Below are 18855 nucleotides of genomic sequence, written 5' to 3' on the forward strand. Positions count from 1 at the left end.
ACTCTGGGATGCAAAAAAAGTCTACATCAAAGTGGATAAAAAAACCTCTCTGTGCATACTTTGATGAGAACGTCAGAGTCTGCGAGACAATTTGTTGGCATGGACACAAGTACTTGAATTTTTTAACTCCAGGACATTAAACCCAAGCAGCCAACTCCGAGCAACTGGCAGACTATAAATTTGATGGTGTCAGAATAAAAGAAAAAGCAGCCCGGTGTGCTCAATTTTCAGGTCTTTGAAAAGAACTGCCATTGTTTCAGTCAGAGAAACACGTTTAATTCCAGACCTTGTAACAGTTATCCAGTGTTCTTTGCATCACACTCTGATCCAATGTCAATGTGGTACCAAGGTTTCTCACAGTAGCTTGTCTGGGGCACACAATTCAATTCTGTTTTTACACTAAGAAACAATTTTTTGTCGTTGTACAGAATTAGTTCAATTGTAGTCTTTTCGCCAATGTCCGTTACCTTCCGCTTTCTTTGTGTTGGAATTTTAAACTCTGGTGGATTTGTGAGGACTATGGTTAACTGCTCCTCAGATCTCTGCAGGGTAAATCCAGACAGCTAGCTAGACTATCTGTCCTATCTGAAACAAAAACTAATTTTAAAGTACACGTTTCTCCAAAACAAGTTCCTTCCTGAGGCTATTTTGCAGAGGCTTCGTGCAGAGCTTGGCACCACCCATGACGATTGTGATCGGTTTAAAAAAAATGCCAATAAACCAGAACACGTTTTTCTCCCATAACATGGGAGGACTAGCCAGATCCTCCTCTGCAGCGCTGTGGAGGAAGGTTTGGCAATGCGAGACTAGTTCAATTGTAGCCACAGTAGGAAAGGTACATTAGGTCCTTGTGTGTTTACATAACCCACAGCGGCGAGGACAAAAGGACAGTTCATCAAGTCTTGGCTAAGATCAAACACTTCCTCACTATCAGAAGGGAAAATCAATCTTTTGAGCCGAGTTTACAGAATTTCCAGTTCCACTGGCTACAGCAGTCCCTTTATTCTCATGGACCATCTCACTACAGGTACAAAATACAGCAAAGCAAATGTTAACAAAGTCGACCATTACTTGATTCATCAATCATAAACATATACACCCCGATTATCTTCACATGCTGTATCATAGCTGGTCAAAGCAGAGAAGTGAAGAAACGGTTAATGTACTATGGGTGTGAAGTCACATAATTGACATTAACATTCATTTACAGTCTAGTTAAAGCAAAACAGAAGTAGGACATGACTCTTTAATCGTGATTTGCACCAAACAAAGAAGCAGTTTAAAAAGTCATCAATGGCATTTCAGCCTTGAATAAGACTGAGACTTAATGACTGGAATGCGTCTATTCACTTAGTCACTAAAAAACTGTTAGATGTATAAGAATGATTTATTTGCCTTTTCAGCTTAACAGAAAAATAGTAGTAACTCTCAACTGCTTAGATGACATTGATAATTGACTATGCTTGTTTCACCTTGACATGAAATAATTCTCTCATCTACAGTTGAGTTTTTTGTGGACATCTCTCATCCATTCTTAAAGATCTTTGCTACCCACTTCCAGTTGTAGCTTGACAACTAGCTTTCATGTCAAGGTGCAGGACAAAAAAAGGCACGTGTTATGAGCTCCCTGCATGCGTTACTTCATTGGCACATTATGGACAGTATATGGGATCTCTCTCTTTCCCGTCTAGCACAGCTTTATAAAATGCCATCTGCCAAAGTAGAACTTAAAGTGGCAAATATTCCTTCTCCACAGTGTTTTGCTATAACTTTAATTAGGATGTCAAAGACAAAAACAGCACGGCTGATTTAACATTGTGTGCCACGTCATTATCATGTTTACAAGATGTTTTAAAACTACTGTAAAAGCACACAAAACCAAATAATCCAAGTCTGACCTTTGTACAGCGCTTACTCCGGGCAGATTTCTTTCTGTAGAATGGTACAATGCTTATGGTATAAATCAACTTGATGAGCCATTTTAGAAACAAAACATTGAAAATAAGCCCAATTCAAAGGGTGTTAGAGACGTGATATAATTGGCTTATACGACTGGTACATGAATAACCCATGCAGCTCATTTTAAATAACCACCTTCTCAGTCTATTAACAGTTTTCTGACGCCGCTGCTGAGTCTGTCAACTTCCGTTTGCAACTGCTGATAAAACAATGACAGATTATGTTTTCAGTCTGAAAGCCAAGAAATAAAGAATATACTGAGCTTGTAATTAACTCGCATAAAGATGTAAGAAGTGTCCAAGAAGGCTGGAGCACCACTTCACAGTAACACTGCAGCTGATTCAGTTCATGGAGACCTTTGAAAGCTGTCCCTCTCTTCGCTGCATCACACCATTAACCACGCTAGACTGGCTTGAACAGTTTAAGATGGGCTCTTATGAATCCATCCACAGCAGACCAATACAGAGAAACCATCAAATTGACATATCTGATGTCAAAGTATCTCTCCTCATGTCAGACATCCTGGGGCTATGACAACTGCCTATTTCCCAGCTTGACAACACAGCATTTTGACATTATCTACAGAGTGGTCCCCCTCTCCCATCAGCGAGGTCATTCTTTTCCCACCGCACGGGAAACAATGAAAACATTAAATGCAAATAGAAGCAGCTTCTATTTGCATTTAATGTTTAATGTTTTAATGACAGTGGCTGAATTTCCTACCTTGACCCCTCGCACTCTGAACTCGGCCAGGGCTCGGCTCATCTTGGAAGCTGCCGTCTGCAGGTCCTTTCCACTGGCGATGACTTTTACCAACAGGGAGTCGTAGTGGGGCGAAATGACCGCACCCTGGAAGGCCGAGGCACTGTCTAGGCGGATGCCCATGCCTTCACCGCTTCGGAAGACCTGGCAGGAACAAAAACAGAGGAGCAGAGAGTGAAGGACTTCATACTAGAGGTCGAACGATTAATCGGCCGGTTTTTGGCTTTTTTTTTTTTTTTTACATAAATCGGCATCGGCCAATATCCCAGTATATCAAGCCGATTAATAGGCAGGCGCATCTGCGGGCAGCCTAGTATTAAAAACATGAATAGGCGACATTTTTTACAGCGCACCCAGACCAACTGCCTCCAGCTAACGGAGCTAATCGTTTCTACCAGAGCCTTCAGTTCTCCGTGCCTGTATCCATTAACTGCATCTATGGACTCAAGCACGAATAAAACCCTTCATTTTATTAAATTGGCTGGACGAGTTTTAAATTACAACTAAGAGTTGTTTGAATGACAGAAATCTGCTCAGATCAGATCCTAATGAGTGCAACAAGACATGTAACAGTAGGATCCCCAAAACACAGATAATACACAAATGAACAATGATCTAACAAACAAGGTGAACAAGAATCGACTTTAGAGAGCCCTGGTCTGATGTTATTCAACAGCAGTTAGGAGGAAATAGTGTTGAGATTAATAATAACATGTCACTTTCTGTGAAGCTTGCAGATTTGTATTCTCAGAAGTTTTTACTTCATTTTTTCATTGAAGTTTATTTGACAGTTTATTTTCTTCTTACCCGTTTCATTTATTTAATATATTTTTCATACATTTATACAATATACAGTATGTTTTTACATTATACATTTTGAATTGAAGTATACAAGTGTAGATTAGTTGAAGTTTTCAATAAATGTTTTTGTTCTGTGTATATTAGTGTTACATGTTATCTTTCAAATAGAGGTTTAAAAACAAGCACATATCGGCCAAAATAAATCGGCTGACCCCGATTTCTAAAGATCGGCATCGGCCAGAGAAAACCCACATCGATCGACCTCTACTTCATACACTATAACAGAAACATTTATTTAACTGGGTTATTATTGATTTGATGTGTTGCCAATGTAAGATTGATTTTACATATGAAATGCAAAAAACAAATCGACATTCAAAATATTCTGAAGAGAAAGTCTGCAGTTTGCAATGAATAATTGCTCATTCACACCGAGTGAACACAATTTGGAGGCAGAGCAGAGTTAGAAAATATATCAAGAATATATACAGTATTCCTGTGGATTTTATTAAGGTGGATTATGCTGCAGTTGGCAAGAAAAACACTAGTACACAATTTGTCAATTTAAGATTTAGTGTCTTCATTAGGGCTATTATTGTCTCACCCTACACGGCCCAGTAATCTTTTGTTTTTACATTTTTCTAATACTTTTTGGAGGAAGTACTAATATGTGTGTATATTATGTGCAACTGCACTACCTCTGTGATCCTCAGTAATCAGTTTAGTAAGTAATAGCAACCCACTGTCTGAGCGAACTGGAGGGTATAAGATCAACTGTCCAGTGCACGCACCCATCGCGTCAGAGCTCAAAAGAGAGGAAGACCAGTCACACACCAAAAGGGACTAAATGTGTCAAGGTTGGAATCCAGCCCTGGACATTTGTTACATGGTTCTCAATCTTTCCTATCACCCACTACTTTAAACTGTCAAAGAGAGAGGTGGAAACAGCAGAAACCGTAAATAATGCCTCAAATAAATTGTTGACTTTGCATCCTTACCAAACGTGCAACATTCAGAATCTTTTTCTCCCCCCCCCCCCCTTTTTTTGATATTGTCAGTTTAATATTTCAGTGCAGTGGTGCAGGATTTCCATTCCTTACTTTTTATAATATCTCAACACTATTCACAGAGTTTGTTAATGGCTTGTTACTGGATTGTAACGTGGACGCCACAGGAATGCAAAGCATCTCGGTTCGAAGCTTGTACTTGGAATGCGATGGCAGACATAAGGGAAGAATAAAATGAGGAGATGAGAGGGGAGAAATCAAGCGCGAGATGAGTTAGAAAGGCTGGACTGTTCCAAACCACAAAACGGCAAGAGAGCAGAGAGGGAGGAGAGGAGATGTGAAGAGGCGAGAGAGGACGGTCCAACACTACAACATATGGAGCCGCTCCAGGGCTGGAGGAGAAAGAGGAGTAGAAATTATAACAATGTTGTGCCACACGAATGATGTGCTGGTAATAGTTTTAGACAATTTAGATAAGCAGAGCTGCCAACATTTATGACCAAACAATATTGTTTCATTATCGTTTTGCGCTTTAAAACTTCTCATTTTATCTAGCGCGATATTTTTTTCTTCAATGCATTTCTGTTCATTTCCAATGACTCGAAATTATTAAAATACTGTATAATTCCCTCCATAAAGCATGTTGGCAAATGTGCTACAATATATGATGACAAATGGCTCACGGTATAGCAGCCAAAGTGAATGGAACACCCATAATACATAACATTTCCCTTTATATAACATAATCAACACAAGAATCAGGCAAAACACACACACACAATTTATTACCTTTTTCCAACTTCAAATTTTTCTCAATTTCAAATTATGTCCCCAAAAGGAAACTTTGTCAACATCTGTTTTATCTAAAAAGATACATTTCTCTGTTTGCTCACCTCACTGCAATTTTGTCAAGCAGACAGGCTGACCAACACACACATAATAATAGATTAATACTTGGCGTCTGTGTATCCATACAGTATTGCCACGGAAAATATCACAATGCTATGCTGTATCGATCCCCCCACCCCCACCCTTAGCACACCCACCCACACACACCCCCCCACACACACACCCCCCCATGTACAGCAGGGAAGCTTCAGATTTCTGTTACAATATACACATCACCTTAACATCAAGCTGAATGGTAAATTACTGCCTTGGGTGGAGATGTTTTCAATTTGGATTCAATAATTAAAATATGTCTTATTCATAAAAACATCCTTCACCGAGGAGGAGTCTTGATCTTCTTTAACATAAAAGTTCAGACCTTTATTTTAATTCAGAAAGTTGGAGGCTGAGTTTAAAGTGATTGCCTACATAAAGCTGAAAATGAATGAGATGCTGAGGCAGAGGAAATTGTCCTGGGTATTACTGCCTACGCACACTGCCTCTACACCTGTGCAATATGCCGTTTCAAGGCTCAAAGCCCCTGTTTCCAGGTTGTGATTTTCATAAAGCCCGGCACTCCCCTTTGATTTTAAAGGCTCGAGGCTGACCTTTAGCACTTCAAGTGTCACTGAAATAGATCTCAATGTTCCACTCTAGCACTTTCTGATGTGCGTATGAATAACTCTGCAACTGCTCTGCATAGAATACATTTGTTTTGAATTCAAAGTCTAGGTATGGTATATTTGAAGAACATTAATACAATTAAAAAAAGATTGCTGTTGTGCCGTTGCGTCTTATTATTTAGCAAGCGTGACTTGCATTGCTTAAATGTTTTTAGGACAGAATCATTTTCTATTAAATATTCACTACATTTTAAGCAGGACAATTGTTCAAAATAGACTTCTTCTCTGGCATTCTTGGATGCAACCCCAATGTCTACAAGATGGAATTTTCCCACCACTTTCTGCGAAATTACCATTGCGAAAATGATGACTTCAACCAGACAGATCAATTGAGATTTACAAAAACCGTTCCATCAAACTTCAACACTAAAATGGTACATTTTGTAAATGAGGGCTCCAAATAAATATGACAAGAGAAAAACTGAAAGTTATAACAAGAATAAGAAATAAGTGGAACATTTATATATAATCACTCAGTTTCTCCTTTCTGGATTTTCTTCGTTGCCCACTAAGGTGTTTTGTAAACTTAAAAAACAATCCAACATTGCTCTTGAGCCATATTTTGCCAACTCTGGGGCATTTTGACTCCATAGTAGTCTTGAGGCAGTTGCCAACCCCCCTCTGTGCAAATGCCCCTGGGAAAATCTACACTATTTATTACTTTCCCTCTCTAAATCATAACATTTTTTCTAACTGTGAACAAACCGTTTTTCTCTGTCTCCATTCACACTGCAGGGCCAGCATATACACAAGACCAATGCCGCTGTTAGCGTTGACTGCTATGTTTAAGTGGCTGAGTGGTTCTCAGCGGCTGCCCGGGGTTTCTTTACACATTGTTGTATGTAATACAACTGTGTGTGTGTGTGTGTGTGTGTGTGTGTGTGTGTGTGTGTGTGTGTGAGAGAGAGAACACTTCACTGTCCCGTCTTTAGTACTGTATGAAAACTGATGCTGCTCTTTGACTCATTAAGTCTATGCATCCACACAAGTTGACTCAGCATCAAGGCTATTTTCAGCAACATCCCGCTGGATAATCACACAGTTTAGGCATTTGGCTAACACTTTTATCCACAACAACTTGAAATGATAAAAGGGGAAGCTAAAGGATCAGTGAGTAGCTCAAAGGCACTTCTGTTCCCTGACATCCTGGCTTTTGTTGTTGCAGTAAAGCTTCAAAAATCATTAGCGCCACCCAACGGTGTTTTATACAGTTTGACATCCGTGAGCTGTCCACGCCAACTAGGCATGGGTTGACTGATTGGGTGCCAATCTGTATTGGCCAAAATTAACTAAAACAAACCTGATTGGTGTTCTTGAGATTGTTTCTTTAAAGCCCAACAGGGTGACTGTACTTTAGACGTCAGTTGTGTATATAATAGTCAAAAACAGGCGTTTGAAAGCAAACGTGTCAGATTTTGAACAGTTGATTCGTGCACTACTCATTAGGGCTGGGTATAAGTACTAAAATGACCCAGTACCAAGTAGTATTGAAACTTCTCCAGTCAAAGAAATGACTATTTGTATGGTTTTGCTTGCAGCGAATCACCACAAGGATCCACCGATTTAATGTGACGTGTGATTCGTCCACAACTGCAGCAGCTACAACTCATACAGCCTGTGGTGTGGTGAAATCGAGCATGTGTATTTCAGTTTGCAGTTTAGCGTGCCGAGATGCTTCCAAAACTGTGCCGAGATGCTTCCTCACGAGGGGTATCATATGAAGCAGTATTAAAAAAAAAAAAAGGATTTAAAATAAAGTACTCTATTGGTATCGATATCACTTTTCAGGTACTTTTGTGAGCGCATAATTATTCAGCTGTGTTCCTTGGGCAAGGCCAGATGCTTAGTGACAGACAACAGCAATTGCTATGTTGTTGTTTTCTGGTTGGCATTTTCACCAGGTGTGAGACTAACAACAGCGCTGGAAGTGGGGGGGTTTAGGGGCTGCATCCCCCCCCTGGTGGTGGCAGTGCAGCAGCCCCTGCAGCTTTCACTTTGTAATAACCTTAAACTTATAAACAAAGCAGTTCCTGTCTACAATGAGCCAGAGAGCATTTGGGTCAGTCACCTATTTGTTTTCTGACTGTATTTGATGGGAAGTAAAGTATACGCACTGACCCACCTTACACAGACGTAATCAAACCTCTGAATTGGTTAGACTCATGGGAATGGTAATACGTTTGTTTGTTTTTAACAACAAAGCTAACGACAATGTTAATGGATGGTCGATAATGGATAAAATATGGACAACAAGACTTTTGGATTTATTTATGGATTTATTGTACCCAAGTCCCCAAAAAGAAGCAGAAGTTCCAGACTGGATAGAAAACATTTTGTACGGGCTACAATCTCCCCGGGGACAGGACAGCATTGGAAAGCCACAGCCGTTAGCTTTCAGAGGAAGAAGACGGTAAGGAGCCAGCGTTTACCGATGTTATTAAATCATCAATAAACATGTGCATTTTGTTATCGTATATGACAAGCTCGGTCTCAGAGGGTTTAAGCGCATGCACGTACAGTAGCCTATATAATAAGGGGACCATTTCTCAAATGAAAACCGGGGGAAATTTGAGTTTAGCGCCCAATATCATTAAAATAGGCCTATCCGATGTTCTTTACTATTAAAGAAAACAGGGAGACGATTCCAGTTTAATGTAATTTGACCACTGTAACGGTCGTTGTGCTGCAATAAACTGATGTGCAGACATACTGGTAAAATTGGGTACTAGCCTAACTATTTTTTTGTTATGTAGCCCTAATATTGGATACAGTACTAAAGACGGGACAGTGAAGTGTTCTCACGTATGTTTGTGTGTGGGGCGATCACATAGACTACTCACATAGGTAACTCTGTTACCCAGGTTTTTTCTGACACTTTACTCAAAATAGCAATGCTACGTGTTATTAATGCTGGCCACCAAAAACGGGGACGTCTGGTCACCATGGCCCTAAGCACTGGTCACATAAGGCAGCCCCCGCTGGTCAAAATACGTTCCCGCGCAACTGGAGACTAAAATGTGTTTTCTCATCTGATTGTTCAAGCTGCAACAGAATAATTTAAGATGGAGCAAGAATTTAAAAAAAGGTAAAATGTCCAACAAAATGCAATAAGTAAGATGTAATAAATCACGTTTTAAATGTCATAAAAGGTAAGTAGTGGACTTTTGCAGGGTCTCTAATGTGTAATCTCTCAGTTTAAGTAGTTAATACTGTAGACAGTAAATCAGTGCTCTTGGATCAGATGATCACAACAACATTAAATCATTGATAGTGATAAATCAGAGGCTTGTTTGTAATGTTTTGCCTACTGGAATTGTGTGTGTAAAACAGATGTGATTGGATGATATTGCACTTTAGTGTCAGTTGCATCACAAGCTAACTCAAGTATTGGGCATAAAAGGCCTGACAGGAGCATCTCTAAATACTCCCACAACCTTCTATAACACTGAGGAAAGATTGCAGAGTCTCAGTTAACTGGATCCAGACAAAGAAACAATATAGTGAATGCATTTGCATGAATATACATGCTATAAAATGCATTGGACAGCAATGAGGCAGGCAGACCTAACTACACGTGCATAACGTCCACACAGAAAACATTTGCCCCCTAAATATGGGCCAATATTATTCTAAATCGAATTCCTGACTGTAAACAATCCTGCCCTGCTCGTGTCAGGAGACTAATCAAACACGCAGCAAGACAGATGTTTGCGGTTACACTTTACTGCACAAACATATATAATACGGGATATGTAGTTGAACAGGCATCCACAAAACTAGCCCAGTGGAGCCTTGGTTATTATAACCACTCAGATGGAGGTTGTTTTGCAGGGAAACTAAAAGTAAATACAAAAATGGCACTGAAAATGTGATTCCAGAGGGCTTTCAGTTTGTCCTACATGGCCTTAAGGTTTATAGTTAAACTGCATCTCCCTTGATGAACCATGTGAGACAATTTCCAACAATTAAATCCAATAAACAAAAATATTTTTTGCTCACTTTTTGCTAATTAAGTATGTGTGAAAGCATTTCCATAATTGGGTTTGTCTACTATGTGCCAATGAGGGATAATGTGCTTTTATGCCGTGCTTCTGTGCCTTTTTAAGTACAAGTTTATTTTGGCCTCAGGGCATATGGATATAGGAGATGAATGGTGCCACAACAACACAGAGACGAAAAGAGGCTTTTATCAACGCTCAACAAGGACTCAAACACGAGCAGTGCCACTTAAGATCTTGTAGCCAGATGGAAGGGGGGAGAGAGAGACCGAGAGTGCAATACTGTACACGCTGAATTGAATGAAAAGCCAAGTACCATATTAATAATTTAAGTCAAGGTGTCAGCTTCTTTCAGCCCAGGGTGCTGTCTAACACTGGAACCCCACTTTCTTCTCTCTCACTCTCCATGTCATTGTCTTCTATACCTTCCTTTCTCTCAAGCTCATGTCAGGATTTCATTACTATTTCATTACCAGCTCACTTGTAATAATTAATTACAATAGGTATTCATTATTTTCCATAAGACAACAAGGTACCAGTGGTGACTTTTTACTGTGGTTCAGACCTTTCACTCTACATGTTGTTCAAGTCTATTGTAAGTCGGTCTTCCTGCTTCTTATTTATCCGTCACCATCTTGCTGTCGCATATCGCTACAGCCTCCTTCCATTTCTCAGTGCTTCAAGTATATCTCTCAGAAGGTCAGGGGTGTATTTCTCTGACATTGTATGAAAGAGTGTTGGTCTGCCATGGGCACATTGCAAATACTCCCTGCCCGTATATATATACTGCATATCTCAGATTTCTAAAAACACTTTTGTTTTCAGGAATTCAGATAACCAAGTTGATTTCCCCACTGATGCTCATGTATTTTCAAAAACGTCAAAATGGCTTCGGTATGGGTTTCAGAGGCCCAAGTCATCAAACTTCCTGAGCGCGTGGTAGAAAGTGAAAAATTGAAACAAAAAGAAAAATGCCAACAGCATGAAAAGTGGAGGTACACAGTTTCACTTGACAATGCTGGTACAGTATGTTGGTCTATAGGCAAAAGAACAATTGTACAAAAAACAAACAAACTGGAAGTGTATTTAAATGTTTATTTTAAGAAAGATGTAGGGTGTTATTCTGATGTCCACACATTTTAGACATGTTGCTATTAGTGGCTTGACTAATAATATGGGGATAACTAAATATGTGAAATGTGTGTGCATTTGTCAGTGGATTTGTCAGTGCCTTGCCATGTATCATGGAGATAAATATCCCACTCCCCATGAATTATTTATGAACAAGAGAAATCGCTCGCTTTAGCCATAAAAGAAACATTTCAATTCACTGCATTTATCCAAAGGGCTCAACCCATGAAACTCCTTGAACATCGCTCATTACTTCCTTTAATTTCTACCAACTATGAGATGAGTCCACAGAACAAGCTGCACACAGTATTTAAAGTGTCTTTTAAAGTACATTCATTGATTTATTTGGCCACAGGCGGGAAAAACACCGACATATCAAGCCGTTATGGCTAAAGTGTCAAAAAACAATTGTCTATTTACACATCCAGCAGACATGCTCAGCTTTTCTTAGACATAAGTAGGGGGGGCGCCAAGGAAAAAAGGTTGGGAACCACTGTTCTAAGGCATCGACTGGAAACACAGATCTTGGGCTGCGTTATACATTCTGACATTCTTTGGTTGACTTACATTATTTTGCTTCACTTTGGAGTCCTAAGCCAGAATGTCTCCACATTCATATCACATTTCATATTCTGTGACAAGATACAGTGCTCGTTCTCATTTATCTCAGGAAGCAAGAATACGACTCTCAAGTTCAGTTTTTACAGCAAGATTTAGGTCTGGAAACATCCAATTGAAAATCGATTCAGCCCCGGTCAGATTTGTACTGGACCAATCAGCGAATGTTTAGATGATAAACGACTCACTGCCTCGCCAAACTCAACTCCTTGTTACTTTCTGAACCCATTTAGGAGCTGTAACATGTTATTGGCCCACATCCTCTGGCTCCTTAAGTGGACCCAAGACCGGATTTCACAGTCAGTTTGCTTTTGTAATAACAGTGAAAAATCTCCACAAACACTCTCCGAGCCATTTCATATTAGGGTTCATTTCTCTTACCTACTTTGCTCTGTATGCCTACTTTACAGACTCTTTCATCAAGCCTCATTATCTCCCCCTTCCCCTTTTCGATGTCAGCTTTTCCTTATGTATGGAGTCGAAAGAGAACGCCGACACACACTTGAAGCTAATGTATGGAGAGAAAACAGCGAGGCAACATGCACTGCCTGTATGAAGCACAAAGACAGGAAGTGACAGCGATATGTGAGCTCCAACTGATAGTGTACCAATTAGAGAGGCAGAGGAGCAGACAGAGAGGCAGAGGCACGGAGAGGTAAAGAGAGAGTATTAAACGGAAAGAGACAGAATAACACACAGAGATGGGGAGAGAAGAGAATATAAGTGCCATGTTAATGTTTGAAGTTGAGCTGTGTGGATGAATCACAGGTCACACTCACATAAGAACGTTTTTTTTTTTTTACAACCCCCTCAAAGTTTGTTCCTTTTGAAGTTTTATGTTGCGTTTTCAATGTTTGTCACTTTTTCTGACATTTTTACCGCTATTTTTCAACATTTTTGTTGAGTTTTTGTCACTTATTTTGAGGGATTTTTTCCGAAGTTTTTGGCGCTTTTTCCAACATTTGTCACCCTTTTTTCCAATGTTTTTGTTGCTTTTTTTAAATACACGATATCAACTCCCCAAATGTCGAAGTTACGCCTTTGCTTAGGAGGTCCCTCAGAGTTACTGCAGGGGGGCCGTCAGATTATTGTTTGATAAAAAAAGTGACATGTAATATTTAAATTTTAGTTTTTTTAAATATGTGAAAAAATATACATTAACATGAATCAAACATATTAGCAAAGATAAATCTGCCTATTCGTGAATAAACATTTAATTTACACAACATTAATGATGGCTTACTACTTACAAGGTAGCCACTATGGTAGTCGTCTACATAATGTAGGTGACTACAAGGTAGCCACTATTGTAGTCATCTACATAATGTAGATGACTACCATAGTGGCTACCTTATCTAGTGTAGATTCTACAAGTACAGTTAAGCTCCACCTTCACCGTGTCCTCCACATGTATTTTTTATCATTAAAAGCATGATGTATAAATAATATATGAATATCCATCCATACAGTTTCATCCATTCATCCAGCCCAGTTTAATATGCAACTCAATCAATTTATATGATGTAGTAGAGGGGCCCTGCTCTGTCTCTCTTTCAGCTAAGGGGGCCCTTGGCCTAGAAAACGTTAAAGACCCCTGGTCTATACTATGATTGTTGGGGGATGTAAAAGTGCCCCAATGTAGCAGGAACCCAACAACAAACTAATAAAATCCCACTTTCAATAACATATGACACAGAAACTGTTGCAAACTTCACAACTTGGTCATTACTGTCTCAGAAGCATTTTCCTACTTTTTCCTTCCATGGCTAAATGCGTAAGTGGGTTGACTCCCAAGGAATTTGGTGACAGTTTTTTGGACAGCCCCTGGAAAGAAATCTGTCCATCTCCAGAATTTAATTACTTTTGTCCTTTAAAACTGGGTGTCTTGCTGTCTCAGCTGACTAGGATGCTGCATGTCTATGTCACGTAACTGTGGCAAATTAAAATCTGGTCTGGGTATGCTGCTGCGAGCCCCTTGAGCCAGTGTGTTCACCACAATTTCATTCAGGAAATTGATCTTCTATTTCATTTCAGATGGGATTTATAACATCAATAGGAATGGTGTTCCAAGTAGTCATATTAGCATTCAATATTAGCTGGCCCTAATAACAAATTATTTCATTTTGTCTGGCAAAATGAAATCCTATAGCCTCCATGGTAAGTAAAAACAATCCGTGGGTCAAGGAAATGTGTTATTGTGTGAGGAGAACAAGGGGAAATGTTTGTATGCAGGAGTACAGGAAGTAGACAAAAAGGAGCCAGCTATGGAAAGGACTAACAGGCTGATGTCTTAGAAGAACAAAGTCTCTCACCTTTGCTTTTTACGCTCTTCTCAAAACATGCACATAAGCAAAACAGATGCTTTGACAACAAGGGCACTATTAACTCAATTTTAAATGAATGTAGTGTATGTGAAAGGAAAACCCTGATATTCAGCAAAACGGAATGTGGAATTCACACACTGTACATCCACGCTGTTATACAGCCAGTATCTATGCTGCTGGACATCGTAATTACTCTGAATTAACATGACCTATAGAAACTCACGTCTGCTTCGGAGAAAAGATCTGTTTCACAAGGACTCTGCAGAATGCTATAGTTATGTAAAACATTAAGACTGCTATTCCAGCAATGTAGTGTCTGTATTTCTGCTGACTTGAAAGAGAAAGCGAGCATTCTACAGAGTTGCGGGTCCTTGTGAAGCAGATATTACCTACGTTTTGGACTCCTGGACAAAAAAAAGATACTGATAGATTGTGTAAAAATAACTGGCAAAAGTCATACTCATTTTACAGCTATAAAGAAATGGCATGTTACTGAAGCAGCACACGCACACGTCCTGTAGAATCCTATTATATCCACATAGATTGCCCTGAGAGGCTGAGATAAACTGGTTGGATGTCAGTGATTTACTCATGCAATATTATTGGTTTGGCTCAACCCACAAGACTGTAAAGCTATCCAATTGGTGGGAAGGTTGAGAATCAACTAGCTAAAGTAAGATTGCTATAAATGTGTACATAGTGTAAAGATATGCATGTCATTTATGCATCCATGCCTATGCTTTTTCCTCCAGTGCTTCCTGTTGATCATCTGCCTTCCTACTACTTTCTTCTGTCCTCCGTATTTCCTTTAGCATCTTGGACCATCAGCAGTGCAATTACAGGCCAAGGCCCAAAATATGCTTGCATGTGTGTCCTTCATAACAAAAGGATATTTATGACCAAGTACTAACTGCTTTGACACTATAAAGGGACACACACACACACTTCTCAGTCCCATGTTGCCTTTCATCAAAAGGCTCATTTTTTGATACCCAACTAAATTGGCTTCTCCTTTCAATACGCTCTCTGTGTGTGTGTGTGTGTGTGTGTGTGTGTGTGTGTGTGCTCTCTCTCCAGACGAGGTATAATGACCCTAATGAGCAATAGAGGATCTCTGCTGGTCCCCGTTTTTTCCTCCTTTTCATTTTCTCGTTCTTTGAATTTTCTATCAATTATCATTCATTCTGCCTTGCCTCCACTCCTTCTCTGAACATCCTCTAATTTTCCTCTCCGTTCATATTCTCCTTTGCCTATCCTCTCATTTCCACTCTTCCCCTCCGTCTCCTTTCATTTCCCCTCCACTCCTGTTCTTTTCTCACGTCGCCTCTCAATTCTTCCTGTCTCATCGCAGAGCATTTCACCTGCCATCTCCTTCGCTTGAATCCTCTTTTTTCCTTCACAAATCTCCCTTTTCTTTCCCCATTTTCTCCTCCCATCACATACTCTCATTACACATTCCCTTCTAATTTACTTCTTACATATCTACTCCACTCTTCTCCCCTCCCTCCACCTCTTCATGAAATAAAAAAAACAGCTGTAAGTGCCCAGCTGCTAAAAAAGGGTATCCTAAAATGTTTGTCTAACACATGCAAATGCATACACAGAATAACACCATACACTCTGGAAGAAATACATTGGCATAGATACCTGCTGCCTGTCGACCCACACACACACACACACACACACACACACAGTCACTCTTAACTCTCATGCAGTATTAAACATCAGTGCAACCATTAGAGTCATTGGCAACCAGATGTCTGTGACTGCACTACAAGCTGTTTGGGGCTTTGGAGGTGGGATGGGTGGACACACACGGACACACACGGGCACACACACACCCGATAAACAAGGTGTACAAATTTGGATGATCCTCCAGCCCTACCCTATACAGGTTGATTCAAGATGAGCTCCATATACTTGAATGCACAAAATGTCTAGACATGGATGGATGGATACAAGCACTCCCAGCCATCCAGACAATATGGACATACACTCATGTTCCAGATGTCTCAACAGTCTAAATAGAGTCTGAGTACAGTCATTATAAGAGACTAAGTCTCAAAGTTTCATCACCTTGGGGAAACTGCTGTCGTCATAGAGCATGAAAGACCTTGAAAGTTCTGTGATGTCCACATACAACCTTCATACCTGCTCCTCCATTCTGTTTTTAACATATATACAAACATACATTTAACTCAAACATTTACAAATCCAATACAACATGTAAGCATGAAGCGTGCAAGATAAACAAAATGTATACCTACATATAGTATATACTCACAGTTGTTAGGCGATAACATTTTTCACACAACACTAGCTGAGACAATCACAATTTTTTTTAGCCACACTAAACTGGTTGGATGTCATCCTAACAGGCACAAGTCTCTTCCATGGCTTTATGGATGGCAAGATCAGTCGGCCTGTTGGTCCACCAGACTGAAATGTCTCAACTAATGCTATGGATTGCTACGAAATTCGGTTCAGATAGTCACGGTCCCCAGAGGATGAATCCTACTGACATTGGTAATGCCATGACTTTTCCTCTGGCACTTCCGTGAGGCTAACATTTGTGGTTTTGAGTGAATAACTTGCCAACCACTTGATGGACTGGCCAGAAAATTTAGTACAGACATTCACGTTCCCCACAAGATAAATTGTGATAACTTTTGGTGATCTCCCCTGAGTTTTATCCAGCACCATTATTAATCAATAGTTTGCTCTATACCTGCAGAATTACAGTTTAAAAAAAAATCAGTTTGGTTTACTGTTAATTAGCAAAGTCAGCATGCTAATGCACTTAATAGTGTTAATTTCATTCATTTTAGTCAAAACATTTTAGTCTTTAAATAAATTATTTCTGAGATTATTTCTGACCATAACCATTTCAGTCAAATAGTTACATAAAAATAAATTATATAAAGAGCCTCTTCCTTATTTCACCAGTAAAATTCCTGTTAAACGACAAAAACCACCACTGGATGGGAAAAGTGTATTTTACAATAACTTTGAATGCAGCACGAGGATGGCGAGGTGAGTTTCAAGTGAATGCAACGTGTTTTTTTTCAAACAACGGCAGCTACAGACTGTCGTACGTCTCGGTGTTGGAATCCTACACAGTGAAATACAGAAACTTTTACACCGTTTAGTTGTCAGCATTTTAACCGTGTTTAATCCAGTTTCCAGGTAACGGTAGGCTAACGTTACCTGCTGCCAAGTGTGGTGTTGCCTCTAACGTCCGTTTAGGAGCATCAGAGAGAAGCGCAGGCATTTAAGTGGAACCAAAATCCGCGTTACTATTCGGTCCAGTAGATAACTGTCGTTAAGGCACCGGTCGATGCCGTATTAGCACCGGGTCTCGGTACCCAACCCTAGTAACAGCTGAATATTCTATCTCATGATGAAAAAGTAGAGACGATTGTAGACAAAAATGAAGAGAGATTTTATCTTAGTTTTTATTTTATGCAAAACATTTAGTCTCATCTTTTTTCGTCAACAATAATGCATATTAATTTAGTCTTAGTCAGCGTTTTTGGACATTGGCGCAGTCTTGTCAACGGTTGTTGGCGAACATATTTAGTCTCGTCTGATGAAATTAACACTATTAACTAAGATGGTAAACATTACATTATGTTAGCATTGCCATTGTGAGCATATTTAGGTAAAAGCACTACAGTGCCTAATTATAGTTTCACAGAAGCACTAGCATGGCCATAGACTCAGTCTTGTTAAAAATGATCTGCTAAAGCGCTATTATGTGAAACAAAAAGACATTTTCGACAACTCTTTCATACATTGGGTAGCGTAGCATGTTATTCAACTGTGTGATATTTATTCCTTGGATGTCCTATGCGTGATGAAACATTTCTCCCTGAATCAGAGGAAGTTATTTGGACTTTCCAGCAGTGTGCCTTACTTTTCATTGCTAGTGCAATACATTTTACAGTTTTTTTATTTTTTATTTTTTTATTTTAACAAAACGGGTTTCTTTTCTGCACCTGGCACTTCCTTCCCTGCGGCGGATCGGATACCTTGGCCCTTGCTCTGGCTCGTCTCCTCTCTCCCCCTTCTGGCTCACCCAAAAGTTCAAACCATCTTTCAACTTTCATCAGAGCTGCCAAGTCACTCCCTATCTTCCTCACTGTGATGACGACACCAAACATTTCTTGAGGCTACACTATTCCTTAGACTAGCTAGAAGTGCTTACTCTTTAACTACACTTTTTTTATTATTACCATTTCCTCTCAGCTCTTTGAACTACCTGTTGCTTCCATGACTTGCATACAGCGACACGTGGATCAAGCTGTTTGGGATTACAGATTTAGCAAAATGCCTAAATTAATTACGCAATATACTGTATAGTGTGATGTCAAATATTTACATTTGTTGCAAAAAAAACAAAAAAAAAACACTTGATGATGAATAGAGCTGCAGTGAACCTGGGTAATTAACATCCCACACACACACAACATCCAAGCCTCTATGATCAATATTCATGGGTAAAAACATTGAGGGTATTTATATAATGAATGTGCTACATAAGGAATAATTTCTTGCTAACAAATTAAATTGTCTCATCTGCGCTAGAGATGCACTGATTATAACTTTCTAGGCCGATTCCGATTTTTTTTTGAGTTAGGCCAGCCGATACCGATTTTAGCCAATTCCGATTTAATTTTTTCGA

At 39.6% G+C, this 18855-nt stretch overlaps 1 protein-coding gene across 1 annotated transcript in view; it reads right to left on the reverse strand.

Moving 5' to 3' along the window:
- The window catches only part of pcxb (pyruvate carboxylase b), a 312422-nt gene that overhangs the window by 157015 nt on the left and 136552 nt on the right, over positions 1–18855 (reverse strand). The window contains exon 12 of the mRNA XM_078275766.1: positions 2683–2865. Coding sequence (XP_078131892.1) covers positions 2683–2865 — 183 coding nt within the window. The remainder of the gene's footprint in view (positions 1–2682; positions 2866–18855) is intronic.

Source organism: Sander vitreus, chromosome 19, assembly GCF_031162955.1.
Source record: "Sander vitreus isolate 19-12246 chromosome 19, sanVit1, whole genome shotgun sequence".
Classification (NCBI taxonomy): domain Eukaryota; kingdom Metazoa; phylum Chordata; class Actinopteri; order Perciformes; family Percidae; genus Sander; species Sander vitreus.